This window comes from Lynx canadensis, chromosome C2, assembly GCF_007474595.2.
Source record: "Lynx canadensis isolate LIC74 chromosome C2, mLynCan4.pri.v2, whole genome shotgun sequence".
Classification (NCBI taxonomy): domain Eukaryota; kingdom Metazoa; phylum Chordata; class Mammalia; order Carnivora; family Felidae; genus Lynx; species Lynx canadensis.
Genome location: NC_044311.2, coordinates 99,752,575 through 99,774,744, shown reverse-complemented (window position 1 = coordinate 99,774,744; position 22,170 = coordinate 99,752,575). Strand labels below are relative to the sequence as shown.

At 39.5% G+C, this 22,170-nt stretch overlaps 1 protein-coding gene across 1 annotated transcript; it reads right to left on the bottom strand.

Moving 5' to 3' along the window:
- Positions 1-794: 794 nt before the first annotated feature.
- On the bottom strand, positions 795-21,658 carry LOC115524256 (cell surface glycoprotein CD200 receptor 2-like). The gene is made up of 7 exons (XM_032594757.1): positions 21,541-21,658; positions 12,767-12,850; positions 9,529-9,588; positions 6,237-6,557; positions 5,870-6,118; positions 1,142-1,265; positions 795-1,015 (listed from the first exon to the last, which is right to left on the bottom strand). Exons 2-7 carry the CDS (start codon positions 12,789-12,791, stop codon positions 916-918), a joined length of 879 nt encoding a protein of 292 aa, XP_032450648.1. The 5' UTR covers positions 12,792-12,850; positions 21,541-21,658; the 3' UTR covers positions 795-915.
- Positions 21,659-22,170: the final 512 nt, after the last annotated feature.

Here is a 22,170-nt window from a genome sequence, read left to right as displayed (position 1 = left end):
CAAGTAAGGACTCAGTAGGGCAAAGGGGAAAGTAGATTAGTCATCCTAGGCATTTGTGATGGCAGGCAGCAAGCTTTCACATGTGTGTAAATACACATATGCTAAGAGTTTGAAACAGAATTTGCCAACTATCACATGGATTCTCATAAACACAAAGATATCACATAGTGACAAGAGCGGTTGAGTTTGACGTTGAAACCGAAGACTGATCATAACTGGCTGCTTTTTTGTGATGTCTCATCAAATCTAAATCGACTTCCAGATTCTTCAATTTTCATGCTCTATGAAAGGAAAAAAACCATAAAATATATAATTAAGCATGGGGGGCCTGGATGGCTCAGTCAGTTAAGCCTCTGACTCTTGATTTCGGCTCAGATCACGATCTCATATTTTGTGAGTTCAAGCCCTGCATTGGGCTCTGCGCTGACAGTGCGGAGCCTGCTTGAGATTCTCTCTCCTTCAATCTGACCCTCTCACACATGCTCTCTCTCTCTCTCTCAAAATAAATAAATAACCTTAAATAGAAAGTAAACATAGGGTCTGGGTGCCTGGGTGGCTCAGTCGGTTAAGTGTTCAACTTCAGCTCAGGTCATGATCTCGTGGTTCATGAGTTTGAGCCCTGCATTGGGACCTGTGCTGACAACTCAGAGCCTGGAGTCTGTTTCCGATTCTCTCTCTCTTTCTCTCTCTCTCTCTCTCTGTCACTCTCTTGCTCATACTCTGTCTCTCTCTCTCAAAAATAAATAAACATTAAAAAAATTTAAGTAAAAATAAAATAAAAATATATAATTAAGTAGAAATGAATACAAGCCTTCAGAGGCATAGAAATGAAAGAGTAAACACTTAAGAAACTCCAGTTGAACTTTATTTCCCTCCCAGAGAATTCTTGAAGGGTGGCCTGGGTCAGGTTATCTCTCAGTAGGCAGTGTAATGAATCAGAAGATTTTGTCCAGGGCTGCAGGCATCTCTTCCTGGGCTCTCAGGTGTTAATAAAGCTTGTACATCAAAGAAGGGGCTAAGGGAACAGACAGTATGCCAAAAAATATGTCCAGCTTTTCCCAGAACATTGTAGACTCAAAGTCTTACAATGATGTCATCTTTCTAATGAGTCTCTATATATTTTTTAGTCTTTATTTCCTACCTGCAATCTTTTATTCTCTGGAAGTAGATGAATCCCACAATGATGAGGATAACCAGGAATAGAGAAAATTTCACATAGAGAATGATCAGTAAGGTTGATGGTGGAAATCCCAGGACTATGACACCTTTAAATACAGGCAACACAGGCGGGGTAAAGAGTCATTTCAAGATTCCTCTAATGAACAAAATAGAGTCAGTTGTTTAAAAGAGACTTCTAAAATATTCTTAAAAGTTCACAGACTGTCATAATCAAAAACATTTTCTAGACTACAATTCAAAAGCTGCTAAGATATTCTTTCATGACAGAGTTTAGGAACTGTGTCTATATTTTATATACAGTAGACTTCCAATAAATATTTTCTGAATGAATAAATGTACAGTGAGTATCGTTAGTACTTTGCAATTTTATTTTTTTTAATTTTTTTTTCAACGTTTATTTATTTTTGGGACAGAGAGAGACAGAGCATGAACGGGGGAGGGGCAGAGAGAGAGGGAGACACAGAATCGGAAACAGGCTCCAGGCTCTGAGCCATCAGCCCAGAGACCGACGCGGGGCTCGAACTCACGGACTACAAGATCGTGACCTGGCTGAAGTCGGACGCTTAACCGACTGCGCCACCCAGGCGCCCCAGTACTTTGCAATTTTATAAGAAAAAAGGAAATATACTTTCTAATTTCCTGTGTAAATGTTAGTCTTTGGGGGTATTAACATTTTGAGCACTATCTGATAACACTTTTCACACGGAGGAGAAATTTTGTCACTGAGTTGCTGGAACCCCTTTATTTAGTAGGATATTTTATGTCTTCCTACTTTCATTTATTTATCTATAAAATGGCCCCCAGAATTATGAATAAATTATAATTATGAATAAATTATAAATAAATGAAAAGATAAAATGAAACTAATTAGGACTATCATTCTCAAGTTTTTCTTCTGTGAAAATGGCAACCAAAGTAAATTATTCTGACTCTTGGCTCCAAAAGTGATATCATCCTGTTAAATAACCTGCTCATATACTAAACTAGAAGAATGTCAGACAGTCTCCTTCTTTGGCACTTTCAGAGAAGAGGAAGACACAGTCTCAGCCCTCAAAAAGCTCACAATCCAATTAGAGAAGTCAGATCCATACAAATGAAAAGATCACTTATAAGAGGGCAAACAGTGCTAAGTGAGCATTACAGATCGTAAATCATCTAAGGAATAAGAAAACTGAATCAACTCCACCTGGGAGGTCAGAGCGAAGTGGAATTTGAACTGAGCCTTGCCAATAACAGGATTAAATAGGTTAAGAAAAGAAGGAAGAACTTGTAAAGGGAAAGAAATAATTTAAACAAAGACTTGAAGAATTCATTATCTTAATTCAAATGTAATGGAGCAGAGAGCGGGGTCCATAGAGATGAAGTCTGGGATGGTCTGAACCTAATTCTGTAGTTATTTGTATGTGTCAGGCACTGTGCCAGACCCTGTGGATACAAAAATGAAGACTATGGTTCCTACTCTCTAGGAGTTTATGATGCACTGGGAATCAGAGAAGCGGACCATCAATTACAGGACTATGAAGTACTCAGAGGCATACATGGGGCATTACATGAGCACAGAGTAGGAACAGCTAACCAAACTGCAGGGCAAAAGAAAATTATCCCAGAGAAACTATATCAAACTAAGTTTTAAAACTTCAGTAGAAATTGAACAAATGAAATGAAAGAAGAGAGTATGAGGAAAGAAGTGCATTGTGGAGAAGTAGCAATTGCATGTATGACGTACAATTGAGCGGCCCAAACAGCCCCACATGCATGGGTACAGACCGAAGATTAGCAAGACAGGAGGCTAAGGAGAGTGGCAGATCAAAGGGGTTTAGCTTTCCAAGAGACAAAGAGAGGCCACTGGGGCTAAAATGTTTTTCATTTCAGAAAAATCACTCTGGCAACACTGTAGGTGATAAATTGGAGGGAGGTAAGCTAGGGGTCAAAAGACCTGTTACAAGGATATTGTAATAATTCTGGTGAGGGATGATCATGTGCTCACCCAAGCAAAGGAGAAAAAGAAAAAGGTCTAGATTTAAGAAAAAAATTTTAAGATAAAATCAGCATAACATAGTGACTGATTTTGAATATGGGAAATAAGGAAGAGCGATATTGTAGGATATCTTTAATTTTCTGGCTTGAGTCATTTATCAAGACAAAATATAAGTATGGAGCTTATGAAGGAGTACAGAAGAGGGATTCCTTTTCAGGAATATGCAAATTGAGGTGCCCTTGATGCACCATTTGAAGACATTCAATTGGAAATTGGTTTTGTTCATATAGCCAAGGAGTGAAATCCGGGCTAAATATATATATTTGACAGTCAAGAATCAGGTGGTAGTTGGAGCCACATGTATGGATGAGATCCTTCAAGGAATAGGGGTAAAGGTGAAAAGAGAATACAGTCAATGATGGAACTCTTAGAAATGCCTTCCTTCATGGAATGAGTAGATGGAAATCAATCTATTAAGAAAATTAAGAAGTTGACTAAAGAACCAAGTAATTATGGGAAGAAAATAGGTGAGAAGAGAGGAAAGGCCATATCAAATATCACAGAGAAGCTAATTAATAACTTAGAGTTAAAATTTTATATTTCGTTTGACATCTGAGAGATCTTTGGCTTTTTGTTAGAACATTTCCTGTGCAGAGAGATTCCAGGAGAGTTAAGGAGTAGATGTGAGGTAATTTAGAAGAGACAGTGAATATAGATGCCTCTTTTAAAAAATCTTGGATATGAGTGAAAGGCAAGAGCTAAGAGTTTGGGGAAGTCATAGCATCTACTTTTTTTTTTTTTTTTTTAATGTTTATTTATTTTTGAGACAGAGAGACACAGAGCATGAACGGGGGAGGGTCAGAGAGAGAGGGAGACACAGAATCTTAAGCAGGTTCCAGGCTCCGAGCTGTCAGCACAGAGCCCGATGTGGGGCTCGAACCCACAGACCGTGAGATCATGACCTGAGCCGAAGTCGGACGCTCAACCGACTGAGCCACCCAGGCACCCCCATAGCATCTACTTTTAAACATGAGAGGAAAACAGGAAAGTTCATATAATCAGCCTTAAGGAAAGGATTTGTGGAACAAAAAAGACTGAACAAAAGAGAGCAAGGATAATTACTGAAGCAGAGTCTCTCAGGACTTGGAAGGGAAAAATGAGTATAGAGTATAGGTTAAATATTTGCTCTATGGCAGAGAAAGTCAGACGGGACTGCAGATAAATGTGTACACCTAGAGATAAGAAGTATAAAATAACAACCTAGAGTGGGTGGGAGATTGAAAAAGGAAAATAAGGATGCCACAGCATGGATAGTGCATGAAAACATTATCCCAAGGGAAAGAAGCCAGCAATAAAAGGCACATATTATATGGTCCTGTTTATGTGAAATGTCCAAAATGGGAAAATCTATAGATATAGAAAGTAGGTTAGTGGTTGCCTAAAGCTGGAGGATTTCTAGAATTAGAGAGTGACAGCCAAAGGATAGAGGTTTCTTTTTGGAGTGAGGAGTATGTTCTAAAATTGACTGTGGTGATGGTTGCATAGCTGAATGCACTAGAGACCGCTGAGTGGTACACTTTAAATGGGTCAATTGTATGGTACATAAATTAGGTCTCAATAAAACTATTGCAAAAATAATGAATAAGAGATGTTATGAGGAATAATTAAGAGTATGTGATGGCTTTTACTGGTATAATAATGAATACAATAGCTAATATGTATTGATATAATCAATATAGTGGCTAACACTTACTAATATAAACACAAGAGCTAACATTGTGTTAGTATGGTAAATACATTAGCTAAAATATATTGACTACCAACTATGTGATAGGCACCAGGTCAGGTAAATATATCATTGTTTTTAATCATCATGATAACTCTGTGAGGTGGGTTCTGTCATCCCATCTGCAGATGAAGAAAACATGAGATGTAACTAAACGAATTGGTGTGAACATCTTGCAATACACACAAATATCAAATCATTATGCTGTACACCTGAAATTAATTTACTGTGATATGTTAATTATATCTCCATTTTTTCAAAAGCCATGAGACAGAGAAATTAAATATTGTTTCAACTCACACAGCTGGTAAACAAGAAGCCATATTGTGCCAAAGGCTTTTCTTCTAACAACCAGGTTATACTTTCTGGAATAATATGAAGACATGGACCTTGTCTTTTCATCTTTATATGACAGCTTCAAACACATAAGAACATTCAATAAATATTTGGCAAATGAATTGATGTATAGGTTTCAGATGACAAGGAAGAGGAGGAAGGAAATCTTCTCTCTTACTCGGAGTAACAAAAAGTGGTGATTACAAGAAATAAAAAGAAGAAGAGATAATTATTGTTCTTATCTATCTACTAAATAAGTATTGTTAAATTATATAAAAGTTTTGCTATTTTATATGAATATTAATCGCAAAGTAAAAGTCAACAGATACTAAGTTAAAAAATTTTTATGGATTCCAGATTGAAAGATGTTTAGAGAATGTATTGATAAGAAGTTATTTAATTTATTCCTTCTATTTGACACAGAAATGGGAACTATTTCCCTAGCATACTAACACATTATCCAGTTACATTTTAGGGAATATCTTCAAATTAGGAACACAAGCTTTCTTACTTTCTTCTTGGTGACTAATAATCAATAGAGGAAAATGCTGAGCAACAAGTTCATTACTCTAAATAAAATAGGTGATTACCTTGATTCAATGCTATGGACAGACTCGTGTTGCCAGTCAGATGTGACACAGAGCAGGACACCTTAGACACCCGGTGGTCCTCCCAGCGGCACGAACTCTGGACGGTCACTGTGTCATTGCCCAGTGGCTCTTCCACAGTGTGACAATCTCCCCCTGGGGTCCAGGAGATCTGCGCCGCTGGCTTCCCTGCAGCTGCCCTACACACGATAGCTCCATTCTCAAGTTGAAACAGGGTCACCTCGGGGGGCACTGCAGAGATGCAGGGGAAAATGCTTCAGTCTTAACACACGGATATGGAATAGAGAGAGACATCTGTTTCAGTCCAAATCTGGTTATCTGACATCCCACAATATACGATGCTCCTTACCTAACACTTTCAGGTGATATCCATGATAGAAATGCCCATGAGTTGTGACCACTTCACACCTGTAATATCCATCATGAGTGATGGCCACTGGATCGATCTGAAGGGTGGGATTCTGATCAGGTCTGGAGTCCCAGGATATTGTCTCGTCACTACAGTTTATGGCCCTGGTCTCATTTGTATCTCTCCTGTAGGCTCTGGTGCAGGAAGGCTTGTCTCTGAGGATTATTTCCCATCTTATTGATACCAGCACAGCTTTCTGGGTGATCGGAGGGCAAGAGAGCACAGCCTTTGTATCCACAGGTTTAAACAGGAAAGTGTTAGCTGAACACACACACAAAGCGAATGATGAAAGAAAAGGTTGATAAAGAAATCCGTGTTAAGTTTTCTACAACATATTCCATAAAGTATACTAGAACATGATTTTGCTACGCACAAAATGTATATAACATATTAAAAGTATTCCAAAGATAAACCCATTTTCCCCTATATTGTGTGTTTTTAGATAATCTATATTTATTATATGTGTTAGAAATATTTTAAGGCCTGGGGCCCCTGGTGGCTCAGTCAGCTGAGTGACTCTATTTCAGATCAGGTCAAGAGCTCACAGTTTGTGAGTTTGCACCCCACATCAGGCTCTGCACTCACAGCACAGAGCCTGTTTGGGATTCTCTCTCCCTCTCTCTCTGCCCCTTCCCTGGTCTCTCTCTCTCCAAATAAATAAACGTAAAAAAAATTAAAGAAATTTTTAAGGGCTTAAATTTGATTCAGAAGTTTTGATATGTATGAAACAAACAAAAGACACAATATAAAATTAATGGACAAAATCATTATATCTAATATTTCGGCCATAGAGACTATTAGGTTTCTCTAAACACTCAAGCTTCTTGGGATAAAAAGTGGAAAAGTTGACCCAGGATAAAAATTTTCTCCTCCTACGTTTCAGTGCGAGACAATAAATCACTTAATATCAGAATGAAATGCCTATCCCCAAAGGTGGGAATTCAGACAAACATAAATATAAGCAGCATGTGGTACTTTCATTATAAATAGCATGGTATTCCGGTTGACCAAGCTGCACAGTTTTTGAGTTGTTTTTATTTGGAGAATCACACAGTCATAAAATCAACAACATCTTCCATCCTTCCTTCCCTTTGAATCACATGTATCCTGCCAAACAGTTCGCCTGAGAACTTAGCTCACAGATTGTGTCTGACTTTCTACCTAATTACGAGGAATAAATGGAGAAGTTCACTCCTTCCGTCCATCTTTTGAAGTAAAAATTAAGCCCTGCAACCTACAAGTATTCTGCAACATATAAGCTCTGGCTCTCCCACAAACTGACATAATGTGTCCATGGCTGGGAGGGGTTTGCTGAGAGCAGATTGGGGGCATCGCTTGGGACGCACCAGTGACGCAGGTGAGTGGCAGGGAGCTCATCACTCTCACACGAGCAAAACCAGCTGAGAGGGCAAAGCTATCCAGATGGGGCTTGTGAGTGCTAAACCCTGCAGTTGAAATCTCTCCTCTCCTCTTCTGGTGTCACTTGCTTCTTGCCTGATGGACTCACGTCCTTGCATTTCGCAAACAAATCACAATTCCATAACTACGTGAAGCAACGGGGAGGATTTGAAAGCAGATCTAAGAGAGCAGTTAAATCCATGATTTAAGTGGCAACCCGCATGCACAGGGAAAATGCACCTTCACCAAGGTTATAAATAAGCACGAAGGTGGCTGCTTGGAGAGCAGCTAGAGGTGGGTGTGGGTGAACATTCAGGTGCTCAAGGGCAGGATGCTGAAGATGAAACCAGAAAGGGAAAAGGCTGAAGAACACGTGTGAATTTTCTTTTGTGTTCTCAGGGGTTTGCACTTCTGCTTCTGAACAGTCTAAGGTTTTAATATTTTGTCTGCTGTTGATCCTTAAGGCCTGATTCTATTCTTTTAAAAGAAATTACTAGCTAATCCAATAATCATATGCATTTTAATAGGGGTGCCATCTCCAGAGAAGTGGCTCCCAGGGTGAGGATCACAAGCACCATGGACAATCTCTGTTCTTTCACCTTCCTCTGCTCTAGGACCCTCCAGCAATCCCCCTTCACCTGTGATGGGACTTCTGTGATTCCTGTTAGTCACACTTTCTTTGTCCTCCTCTTTCTCTATTCACACCTGTTGTGACAATTTGCCAGTGATCAGTCACTCCCCCAAACTCAGTGGGGTTGCCACCTGTCTAACAAATATGATCTCACAGCCCTGTGATTAACTACCATCATTTCACCTCCTGCGTCACAGGGGGATAGCGGGTGGATTCTCCTATTGGCTCCAGAACCAGCAGTCACCTTCCAGCTTCTCTGCATCCTGTGTCTATGACTCTCCTCCAGGCTCCTCCAGCCCTTCTGCACACAGACCAATTCCTCTGAGATTTGGGGCTTTTCCTTTCTGTCCTCACTGCCAGATCTTAGATTACAACCCCATCACCACACACCCAGATTCCTGCAGAAGTCTCCTGACGTCTGTGTCCGTCTCAAATCTCTCCCCTCTTCGGTTCACACCTGACCTTGCAGCAGGTCCAGGACTCTGGGACACGGGTGTGATCCCCTCCATCTAACACCCCTCAGAGACCTCTCCCTGCCCGAAGACAGCACTTACATGTCCTTGTGTTGCCCTTGAAAGCCCTCTTTTGCAGATGGACTCACCTTTGCCATCTCATCACCCCTCAGCTGCCCACACACTTCGTAAAGAAAACACCAAGCACCGCTGCATATCTGGGTCTTTCCTCACATCGTTCCTGCAGACTGGGGTGGCCTACAGACCACTCTTTGTCCAAGAAAATGCTCCTCTTCCCCTAAGAGCCATTTCACACGCTGCCCCTGCCGTGAGGCCTTCTCAGAGCCTTGCTGCTTCGCCTTCTCCTCTACACTCCCAGCACACTTGATGTGAGTGCTCATCTCCTCTGTCAAATGCCATCTGTGCTGACATCTGGGCTCCCCCGCGAAATGAGCCCTTTAGGGCGCTGTGGGGCTCTAGCTACTCTTGTTTGTCCCCGTGTTCCCCACATGGCCTAGCACAGTGTCTGACAGGGAGAGCTCCATAATCCTCAGACGGAATGTGCATTGCCTGGGGGGAGGAGGCCCGGGGTCATTCAGGGTCCCTCACACCTCGGCACTCAGACCATCATCATACTCTTCAACCGGGCTCAGGATGGCCCCTTGAACAGCCCATCAACCGTGTTTCTAAGGAAGTTCAACACTTTTTCCCTTTAGTTCTGGCCTCTAGAAAAAAATTAAAAACATATTACCTTCCACAGGAAGTATGAAATTACTCTGTTGTCTGTCCATAAGTGAACTGTTTGTTGAAGCTAGCAAAGGTTGAGAGAAAAGTACATGAAAGAAATTTTAGAGACTTAAATGGAGTGCAAGCCACTGTTTATCCACATCTTACATATAACATGACAGAAAATTTGTTAACTGTAACCTAATTCCACAAAAAGCTTTACAAAGAAGAAATTAGAAGTTATCCCATCATTATGTGTAAAAAATAAACCAAATCTCCACTGACAACTCCAAGTTCTCCCTCAATGAAATAAATTTCCCATTTTATTTTTACCATAAATGGTATCTCTTTCCTTCTTTCCCTCTTGCCTTCCTTCCTTCCCATCATTCCTTCTTTCCTTCCTTCTCATCCTTTCCTTCTTTCCTTCCTTTTTCCTTGCCTTAAGTGAAGTGTTGAGGGCAACTAATAGGACTGATAAGAATAAGAAAACTGCAATGAGCACTCCCCCATCTGTAGCTAAGGGAACTGTCTGGTGATTAAGGACACCATGACAGACAAAGGTTAGTTCAGTATATGAGGGATTTCTCTCATGGGCGTTTTGGCCTCTACAGCCCTGAGAACTGCTCCTATTTTAAAGATACAGACTGTTGTCTATGGAAAGTTCAAAGAATTTAGTCGTGATCGATACCTTTAAAGGGTTTTCTTCTATTCTTTGGATTTTACTTCATATGCCCTGTAGACATTGTTACTTTTAGTGATAAAGTGCATAATGTTCATGCTACAAACTGTTATCTTTTTACCATTTCACCGGCTTCTCATTTTAGGCATCTTGTGTGGGAATATTAGCAAGTTAGTTCTTAGCAGATATAACTAAATCCATGTCTGGATCGTATGGGATTCTGTTAGAAGAGCCTGGTCTTGCATTAAGTGATGTTTTCATAACTGATTTGAGAGAAGTTTTCAAGCATTGTGTTGAATGATCTCCCAGTAGGCTGGAGTGTGAAAGAGACCTCTGCTGGGGCGCCTGGGTGGCTCAGTCAGTTGAGCATCTGACTCTCCATTTCAGCTCAGGTCATGATCTCACAGTTCATGAGTTTGAGCCCCACAGCTGGCTCTGCACTGACAGTGTGGAGGCTGCTTGGCATTCTCTTTCTCCCTCTCTCTCTGTCCCTCCTTGCATCTCTCTCTCTGCCTCTTTCTCTCAAAATAAATAAAAAACTTAAAGTAAATTAAAAGAAAAACAAGAAAGAAAGAGACCTTCTGGTTAAAAAGGTATTCCAGTGAGTGGAGGTGCGTGGAGAAATCTGCCTCTAGAATCAGATACCAAATTCTCCTACAACTGAGCAAAATATGCCTCCTTCCAAAGAATGCCCTGAGAAGAAATACCAGTCAATTACCCCTGAACTTCTCATACCAAAGATAAAACCCACAAGTTCTAAGGTACTCTTAAGTGTGCAAAATAATTATTTTCAGAAGAGGGAAAAAATACTTGTTTTCACAAATATTCCTGATTATTTTTATGATGTTGGAAATACTTTTTAAGTTTCATTAATTGTTGATATAGAATCCTTTAGTTTTATTATCTCGACTGGCAGCTAGTTGCCATAGAAGGCTGATTTCATATCAAGTATCACATCTTCACTGAAAATAGAAACCATTCTTATGCAGTCTTCCTTGAAGCTCTGTGTGCATCAAAGTAGCAAAATAAATGTGTCAAACTTCTGATCAATGAATAGTCCTGTGATTTCTTTCTTTAATTTCTTTATCTGAAACCAAATTTTTCCTGGAAGTTCAGAAAGGTTATAGTTTTCGGGGCACCCGGGTGGCTCAATTGGTTAAGTGTCCAACTTCGGCTCAGGTCATGATCTCACAGTTCATGCATTCGAGCCCCACATCAGGCTCTATGCTGACAGCTCAGAGCCTGGAACTTGCTTCAGATGATGCGTCTGCCTCTCTCTCTGCCCCTCCCCCTCCTCATGCTCTGTCTCTCTATCTCTCAAAAATAAATATACATTAAAAAAAGATTATAAATTCACATTGTTAATGTCAGAAGTCCAATTTAACTCTTTCACAATGTGGTGTGTGTGTGTGTGTGTGTGTGAAGAGAGAGAGAGAGAAATGTGAATTGTGTTCTTTTAAATATATCTATAGTACAAAAGTAACTTAATTATTCATTATGTTAGTCCCTTCAGGCTGCCTTAACATGTAATAACCAACGTGGCCACATAATACAATAGAAATATTCCCCCTTATATTTCTGGAAGCCAGAAGTCTGATTCAAGGGGTCAGCAGAGCTGTGTTTCTTCCAACAGCGCTAGGGAAGAATCCTTCCTTGCTTCTTCCAGCTTTCGGGGGCTGCTAGCAATCCTTGGTGTTTGTTGGCTTGTAGATGTATCATTTCAATCTCTGCCTCCTTCTTCACACTGCCTTCTTCCTATGTCTTTTCTCTTCCCTTCTGAGGACTCTTGTCATGGCTTTAGGGCCCAACTCTCATCCAGGGTGATCTCATCTCAAGAGCTTTAGCTTCATAACATCTTCAAAGACCCTTTTTCCAAATACGGTCACACTCACAGGTGCTAACTGGATATTTCTTTGGGGGAAGAGGGATGCTATTCAACCTATCATTTTGGGGAGGGGTCACCACCTATGCATTGTCCCCAACCCTTAGATTTATAGTTTATAAAATTATTTTTCTTATTTTACTCTGTAGTTGACCTGAAACTGAATTTTTCTAGAGAGTGAGTAACTGAACGAAATTAGAAAGCATATTTATAAGTCCAGGAATGCATTTTGGAAAGGCTGGAATTATTTTTCAATGAAGTAAAATACATAAAAAAAATAAAATTTTAAAGTAAAAATAAAAAACTAACTCTAATGGCAACTTTGGGAGACAGTAGACCTGGGTGAGGAACACAGAAAATGAATAACTAATATCTGCTAAGACCTAATTTTTAAATCCATGTTTGAAACATAATAACTTATGTTTTAAAAATTAAGTGAAAAAAATTTCGATATGCCATTGGTCCGCTTAGGGATCACATTCTTGACTAATAAAGTATATTCTGTATTAAAGAAGCAAATAAATAATTTTAGAATGAAAAATTTAGGAGCACTCTTAGATAATAAAATAAATATTTATTTAGACAATTTTAGACAATACAGTCTATAAATACCTGTAAGACAATTCAAGATCCTAAAACATGAAAATTTTGCCAGCATCAAGCTCATGTCTAGTAGAATTGTCATTTAAAGATGACCATTACCTGCACTGTCATTGTCCTTGCTCATTTTTGGCCTTAATCCGTTGCTTGGTGTAACCAGAGTTCTCGTTTCTGCATTTATGCATTCTGAAAAGACAAGATGGGGTGACCAGCAGAATACACATTAGTATTTCTGACTTCTACCTAAAATCACACTTTTTTTCACTTTCTTCAGGCCATGTTTGGATTGCAGGTACCAATAAAAACATAAATTATGACAGGCAAGCCAGTCTCAGAACGATTTGCTCCAGGATGAATTTTTGACCTGAACTTCCTACCCGTTTGGCATACCCCTACTTTAGATCCAGAGTGTCTGCACCCTCCTGTCTTTACTTTCAAGTCAAAGTATTTTTTTATTTTGTTTAATGTTTATTTTACTTTCTGAGAGAGACAGGAAGGGAACAGGGGAGGGGCAGAGAGAGAGGGAGACACAGAATCCGAAGCAGGCTCCAGGCTCCAAGCTGTCAGCACAGAGCCTGATGTGGGGCTCGAACTCATGAACCATGAGATCATGATCTGAGCCGAAGTCAGATGCTCAACCGACTGAGCTACCCAGGCACCCTTCCTTGATTTTTTTGAAAGTTTTGCATTACTAGTGTCTTCACACTTGAAGAAGCTATCACCTCCCCCAGTCTTTACTGACTGGCTTCTTCAGAAAAAGATATCCACCTGTCAACCAAGCTAGAGATTCTGGGATGTCTCTCAGACCTTTCCTAAGAAAGCACCTTCTCCATTCCCCAGGCTCATTCTTGAGGTGGAAGTCTTAGGATTCTGTATCTTCTCTCCATTCCACAAAACCAGACAGAATTCTGAAACCCTCTTATTTATTTACAAGAGAGAAGTGGCCTGAAGTGTTTTGGGGTGTGGGCCTTCTCCCAATCCAGCAGAATCAAGTGACTGCTAACATCCATGCACACTATTTACAGAGGTTCCCATCATCTGTGGGAAAGTATGGTGCAGGCCACAGAGAGGGTGATAGGATTCTGTAATGCCAAGACAAGTTGATAGCACTTAGTAGTCAGGGACAATATAGATAATCATAAACAGTATCATGGCCATAATGACAACCAAGAGGCTCTGACCTGAAGAATTTGTGGCAAAAGCTAAATAAATCTTAATGTTCTTATGGGTAAAATAAAAGGGAAGCCAAAGACGGTATGGTTTGGCCTATATGACCAGATGAAGGATAAATGAGTGTCTTACATCAGTGTTGCCTCCTACAACAAAAAAATAGAGTTGTTTAAATAACAAACACTTTATCTCACAGTTCTAGAAGGTGGAAGTCTAAGATAAAGCACTAGCAGGCATAGTGTCCAGTGAAAACCCACTTCCTGGCTTGTAGATAGCTGTCTTCTCACTGTATTCACACACTTAGTGGCAGAGAGAGAGAGAGAAAAAGAAAAAGCAGGCCCTCTTGGGTCTCTTCTTATAAAGGTACTAATCTGAGAGCTCCATCCTCATGACAAAGTTACTTCTCAAAGCCTCCGTCTCCAAATGGCATCCCATTGGAGACTGGGTTTTGACATAGGAGTTTTGGAGGACACATTCAGTCCATAGCAATGAGTAAAGACTCAGGTTATTTGCCATAATGGAAAATCATGGTACTTCACCAGGTTTTTGTATTCAAACCAGTTTTCAGACTCAAAGCCACACAATTATGAGCTCACATTTCAAAATTACAAAACGCAGGAAGAATCAAGGAACCATAAAGTCAGATAATATTATTTTCATTAGCTGCCGTCTGTTATTCTTAGAGAGAATAAGATTCAGAATCTCATATATTAGAATTATGAAACATAGGGTATAAAAATAAATGTGTTGAGGATGTTTAAAGAAATAAAAAGAAAATTAAAAAAAAAAGAAGAAATATGTGCTTCCCCTATACTTGACTCCCCAGAAAGTAAGTAGGCAGATTAGAAGAATACAACAGAATTCAATTTAGTCATTGATTCTCTACTTACTCAACCTGGAAAACTATGGTGAAAAACACAAATGTACAGAATACAAAAAAGGAAGAATATCAGAAAGTCCTAAATGACATCTTCTTCCAATATAAGACAGTTTTGTCATGTTAAAAATCTATTCTTTAGTGTAGTCACTTTCATGCATTATCTTAGCTAGATCTCTTGGATAACTTACTGAAGCTTCAACATTAGCATTTGCTGCTTCAGCTTGCACTTTTTTTTTTTAATAATTTATTGTCAAGTTAGCTCATATACTGTGTAGTCTTCTTGGCTTCAGGAGTAGATTCCAGTGATTCATCACTTACATACAACACCCATTGCTCATCCCAACAAATGCCCTCCTCAGTACCCATCACCCATTTTCCCTGCCCCCGCAGCCCCCAATCCCCATCAACTCTCAGTTTGTTCTCTATATTTCAGAGTCTCTTATGTTTTGCCTCCCTCTCTGTTTGTAACTTATTTTGCCTTCCCTTCCCCTGTGGTCTTCTGTTAAGTTTTCAAATTGCACATATGAGTGAAAACATATATTTCTCTTTTTCTGACTGACTTACTTCACTTGGCATAATACCTTCCAGTTCCATGTGCGTTGCCGCAAATGGCATGATTTCATTCTTTTTCATTGTGAAGTAGTATTCCATTGAATATATAAACCACATCTTCTTTATCCATTCATCAGTTGATGGACATTTGGGCTCTTTCCATAATTTGACTATTGTTCATAGTGCTGCTATAAACATTGGGGTACACGGGCCCCTACAAATCAGCACTTCTGTGTCCTTTGGATAAATTTCTAGTAGTGCTATTACTAGGTCATAGGGTAATTCTATTTTTAATTACTGAGGAAATTTTCTCCACACTGTTGTCCAGGGTGTCTGCTCCAATTTTAATTCCCACCAACATTGCAAAAGGGTTCCCCTTTTTCCACATCCTCACCAACATCCATTGTTTCCTCAGTTACTAATTTTAGTCACTCTTACTGGTGTGAGGTGGTATCTCAATGTGGTTTTGATTTGTATTTCCCTAGTGATAAGTGATGTTGAGCATCTTTTCAAGTGTCTGTTGGCCATCTGGATGTCTTCTTGGAAACGTATCTATTCATGTCTTCTGCCTGTTTCTTTAAGAGATTATTTGTTTTTTAGGTGTGGAGTTTGATAAGTTCTTTATAGATTTTGGATCCTAACCCTTTATCTGATATGTCATTTGTAAATATCTTCTCCCATTCTGTCAGTTGCCTTTTAGTTTTGTTGATTGCCTACTTTGCTGTGCAGAAGTATTTTTGTCTTGATCAGGTCCCAGTAGTTCATTTTTGCTTTTATTTCCCTTGCCTTTAGAGACATGTCAAGTAAGAAATTGCTGTGGCCGAGGTCAAAGAGGTTTTTGCCTGCTTTCTCCTCTAGGATTTTGATGGCTCCCTGTCTTACATTTAGGTCTTTCATCCATTTTGAGTTTATTTTTGTGTATGGTGTAAGAAAGTCGTCCAGTTTCATTCTTCTGCATGTTGCTGTCCAGTTTTCCCAGCACCATTTGCTAAAGAGACTTTTTTTCCATTGGATACTCTTTTCTGCTTTGTCAAAGATTAGTTGGTCATACATTTGTGGGTCTATTTCTGGGTTCTCTATTCTATTCCACTGAACTATGTGTCTGTTTTTGTGCCAATACCATACTGTTTTGATGATTACAGCTTTGGGGTACAGGCTAAAGTCCAGGCCTGTGATGTCTCCAGCTTTGGTTTTCTTTTTCAATATTACTTTCCCTATTCAGGGTCGGTTGTAGTTCCAAATACATTTTAGGATTGTTTTTTATAGCTCTGTGAAGAATGCTGGTGCTATTTTAATTGAGATTGCATTGAATGTGTAGACTGCATTGGGTAGTATCAACATTTTAATAATATTTGTTCTTCCAATCAATGAGTATGGAAGATTTTTCCATTTCTTTGTGTCTTCTTCAGTTTTGTTCATAAGCTTTCTATAGTTTTCAGCATACAGATAATTTACCTTTTAGGCTAGATTTATTTCTATGTATTTTATAGTTCCTGGTGCAGCTGTAAATGGGATCGATTCCTTGATACCTTTTTCTGTTGCTTTATTATTGGTGTATAGAAATGCAACTGATGTCTGTGCACTGATTTTATATCCTGTGACTGCTGATATCATGTATCAGTTCTAGCAGTTTCTTGATGGAGTCTTTCAGGTTTTCCATGTAGACTATCATATTATCTGCAAAAGTGAAGGTTTGACTTCTTTGCCAATTTGGATGATTTTATTTCATTTTGTTGTCTGGTTGCTGAGGCTAGGACTTCCAACACTACGTTAAACAACAGTGGTGAGAGTGGACATTTCTGTTGTGTTCCTGATCTCAGGGGGAGAGCTTTTAGTTTTTCCCCATTGAGGCTGATATTACCTGTGGGCCTTTCATATATGGCTTTTATGATGTTAAGGTATGTTCCTTCTCTCCTGACTCTGTTGAGGGCTTTTATAAAGAAAGGATGCTGTACTTTGTCAAATGCTTTTTCTGCATCTATTGACAGGATCATATGGTTCTTATCTTTTCTTCTATTAATATGATGTATCACGTTGATTGATTTGTGAATAATGAACCAGCCCTGCAGCCCAGGAATGAATCCCACTTGATCATGGTGAATAATTCTTTTAATATACTGTTGAACTCAACTTGCTAGTGTCTTGTTGAGAATTTTTGCATTCCTGTTCATCAGGGATATTGGCATGTAATTCTCCTTTTTAGTGGAGTCTTTGTCTGATTTGGAAATCAAGGTAATGCTGGCTTCATAAAATCAGTCTGGAATCTTTCCTTCCATTTATATTTTTTGGAACAGCTTGAGAAGAATAAATATTAACTCTGCTTTAAATGGCTTCTATAATTCCCCTGGGAAGCCATCTGACCCAGGACTCTTATTTGTTGGGAGAGTTTTGATAACTGATTCAACTTTTTCTGGTCATGGGTCTGTTCAAATTTTCTATTTCTTCCTGTTCGAGTTTTGGTAGTGTGTGGGTCCATTTCTTCCAGATTTTGCAGTTTGTTCTCATATAACTTTTCATAGTATTCACTAATTTTTTTATTTCTGTGGTTTTGGTTTTGATCTCTCCTCTTTCGTTTGAGATTTTATCTACTTGGGTTTTCTCTCTCTCTCTCTCTCTCTCTCTCTCTTTGAGAAGTCTGGCTAGGGATTTATCAATTTTTTTTATTCTTTCAAAAAACCAGCTCTTAGATTCATTGAACTTTCTACTGTATTTTTGGATTCTATATTGTTTATTTCTGCTCTAATCTTTATCATTTCTCTTCTTCTGCTGGTTTTGAGCTTTCTTTGCTGCAGTATTTCTAGTTCCTTTAGGTGTGAGGATAGGTTCTGTATTTGAAACCTTTCTTGCTTCTTGAGATAGACCTGGATTGCAATGTATTTTCCTCTTAGGACTGCATTTGCTGCATCCCAAAGGGTTTGGACTGTTGTGTTTTCATTTTCATTTGCTTCCATATATTTTTAAATTCCTTCTTTAATTTCTTGGTTGACCCATTCATTCTTTAGTAGTAGAATGTTGTTTACCCTCCATGTGTTTGGAGGCTTTCCATTTTTTTTTCTTTTAGATGATTTCAAGTTTCATAGCGTTGTGATCTGAATATATGCATGGTATGATATAAATCCTTTTATATTTGTTAAGGGCTGTTTTGTGACCCAATATGTGATCTATTTTGGAGAATGTTCCATGTGCACTCGAGAAGAATATGTATTCTGTTCCTTTTGGATGAAAAATTCTGAATATATCTGTTATGTCCATCTGGTCCAATGTTTCATTCAGAGCCATTGTTTCCTTACTGATTTTCTGCCTAGATGATCTCTCTATTGTTGTAAGTGGAGTGTTACAGTCCCCTACAATCACATTATTGTTATCTATACATTTATTTATGTTTGTGATTAACTGATTTATATATTGCATTCTTCCATGTTTGGGAATGAACATTTATAATTGTTAGCTCTTCTTGATGGATAGGATCCCATAATTATGATATAATGCCCTTCTTCATCTCTTGGTACAGTCTGTTTTAAAATCTAGTTTGTCTGATATAAATATGGCCACTCTGGCTTTCTCTTGACACCCAGTAGCATGATAAATGGTTCTCCAACCCCTCACTTTCAATCTGCAGGTGCCCTCAGGTCTAAAATGAGTCTGTTGTAGGAAGAATATAAATGGGCCTTGTTTTTTATCCATTCTGATACCATTTGTCTTTTGATTGGGGCATTTAATCCATTTACATTTGGAGTGATTATTGAAAGATATGGATTTAGTCTCATTGTGTTATATTGAGGACTCATGCTTGTGGTTATGTCTCTGGTCCTTTGTAGACTTTGTTGCTTTCCACTCACAGAGTCCTCCGTACAATATCCTGCAAGGCTGATTTTGTGGTCATAAACTCCTTTAGTTTTTATTTATCTGGGAAAGACTTTATCTATCCGTCTATTCTGAATGAGAGCCTTGCTGGATAAAGGATTCTTGGCTGCATATTTTTCCTATTTAGCATATTGAATATTTCCTGCCACTCCCTTCTGGCCTGCCAAGTTTCAGTGCATAAATCCGTTATTACTCTTTTGTATCTACCCTTCTAGGTTAAGGCCCATTTGTCCCTAGATGCTTTCAGAACTCTCTCTTTATCTTTCTATTTTGCCAGTTTTACTATGGTATGTCATGATGTTGACGTGTTTGGGTTGATTTTGAATGGAGTTATCTGTGACTCCTGGAGTTGGATGTTTGCATCCTTCCCCAGATTAGGGAAGTTCTCAGCCATAATTTGTTCAAATAAACCTTCTTCCCCTCTCTCTGTCTTCTTCTTCTGGAATTCTTATGCAACAGATATTGTTTCATCTCATTAAATCACTTAGGTCTCTAATTCTCCCCTCGTAATCAAGTAATGTCCTTTCTCTCCTTTTCTCAGATTCATTTTTTCCATAATTTTATCTTCCATTTCACCTATTCTCTCCTCTGCTTCTCCCATCCTTGCTATCACTCTATCTAGTTTATTTTGCATCTCATTTACGACGTTTCTTAATTCATCATAAATGTTTCTCACTCCCTGATCTCTGCAGCAATAGATTCTCTGGTGTCTTCTATGCTTTTTTCAAGCCCAGCTCTTAGTCTTATGACTATTATTCTAAATTATTGTTTGGATATATTGTTTATATCTGTTTTGAGCAATTCTCTGGATGTCATTTCTTTCTGGAATTTCCTTTGAGGAGATTTCTTCCATTTCATCACTTTGGCTGGTTTCTGTCTTTTACATGCTTTTATAGTCTGTTATGTGTCCTACACCTGCAAGCAGTACTATATTAGAAAGAGGCCATACACTGTCCCAAATCTGACACTTCAGGAAGTGTTTTTTGGAGTGTGTTGTGTGTACTCTGTTATTGCATCTTTGCTTGCTTTATCTCACTGCTCATAGTAGTGGACTAGACCTTCCACCAGATGTGCTTTGATTTGTTCATTGAAGTAACCCTGGAAAAAAGGAAAAATGGGGGTGGGGGGCGGAAGCCTTATCCCATACAAAGAGAGAAATGAGGCGGGAGGCAGATAAAAGACCAGGCAGAGAATCAAACTTAAGGTTTAATAAGGCTTAATCCAGAGAGAAAGAGAGAGGAAAATAACAAAGGAGATACAGAATTAGTATAAAAAGAATAGAGTGAAAATGCCTGACTAAACAACCAGAACAAAGAAAGGGAAACATAGTAAGTATAGTATATAGTACAGTATAGTAAGTAGAGTATAGTAAATATATATACATATACATATACATATACACATATACATATACATATATACATATACATATACATATAGTAAGAATAGACCAAAAATCAAATCAGGAACTATGAGCCTGATCCCAAAGGAAAGAGGAAAAGAAAAAAGGGGGGGGGCATAGAAGGAGAAAGAAGGGAAAAGAGAAGTAAAGAAAAGAGAAAAAATAATAAAAGAAAAAAACAACTTTTAAAAGCCAGACTAACATACAAAACCACGGGACAGTTGTCTGTTGGTGCCTGGGACCGGTGGCTGTGCTGGTCTGGAGGACAGTCCCTCTGGTTCACTCAGTGTCAGTTCCATGCCAGTAGATAAGCAGTTACCAGGCATGGAGGGGCGGGATTTGATGTAGACAGATCCCACCTCCACTTAGGCCCGCTGTCCTGTTCCTTGATGCCCCACCCAGTTGGCGTTGGAGAGAAAATGGTGACACCCCAATCTCTCCTCCCCAGACAGGTGTCTCGAACCATACTGTTCAGGCACCCCTCACAGAGCGGCTCTGGTGGCCTGTTCTGCTTCACAATCTCCTGGGCCTCCTAGGCATTCCTCTGGGATCCAAAATCCAAGGTTGTAAAGGGTCCTGCACCACATGGACCCAGCCCTGCCGATAAAAGGCCTTTGGCTGGCATCTGAAGGGGTGGCAATAAGCCCTCTTCCCACAGTACTCCAAGGAAGGGAGTCTTCTCTCCCAGTGCACCCCCAAGATAGTCACCAAGCCCGGGGCTGGCTCCCCCCGCAGCAGGTGCATGCACACAGCAGGCTTCAGTCCAGAGAAAGTCGTGCAACCATGAAAACCCCAATAGTTACTCCTAAGGCTGTTTGCAAACTAGAAACTGGCTCTCTCTGTATTTTTTGTTCCTCATCCGTGGTCCGGAGAGGTTTTTCCCTTGTCTAAATACAATCCCACAGTTCTATAGCGTCTCTTCACTTCCTTTTGTCTCTGCATAGAAGGGCTGTCCTCCCCTCCATGCCTACACTGACAGTTTAACTCTCCCAATTTGCAAGTACATACCTCTGTCACACCAAGCTGTCTCTTTCCACCTGTGGAAATCCTTCTGCCACGCCACAGATTGATTTCCTGGGTATTCCAAGTGTTCTGGCCTCAATACTGCTGTGTTTGAGGGAGGAGGGAAATTCTGATCCCCCTACTTTCCCTCCATCTTGACTCCTCCCCCTCACTTTGCATTTTTACTATGAAGACAGTTCCTTTCCTTAAACCTCATGAACCAACCTTTGCTAGCTTCCAACTTTTCTTTCACAGCTTCCTCACCTCCTTCAGTCTCCATAGAATCAAGGAGGGTTAGGGCCTTGCTCTGCACTAGGCTTTGACTTCAGGAAATGTTGTAGCTGTGTGGGTCTTCTTTCCAGATCACTGAAACTTTCTCCTTATCAGCAATAAGGCTGTTTCACTTCCTTATCATTAGTGTGTTCACTAGAGTAGCACTTTCGTTTCCTTCAGGAACTTTTCCTTCACCTTCATAACCTGGCTAACTGCTGGCACAAGAGGCCTAGCTTTTGACCTGTCTCAGCTTTCAACATGCCTTCCTGGCTAAGCTTATGAATCATTTCTAAGTTTTGATTTCAAGTGAGAAATATGCAACTCCTCCTTTCACTTGAGTACTTAGCGGCCATTGGGAGGTGA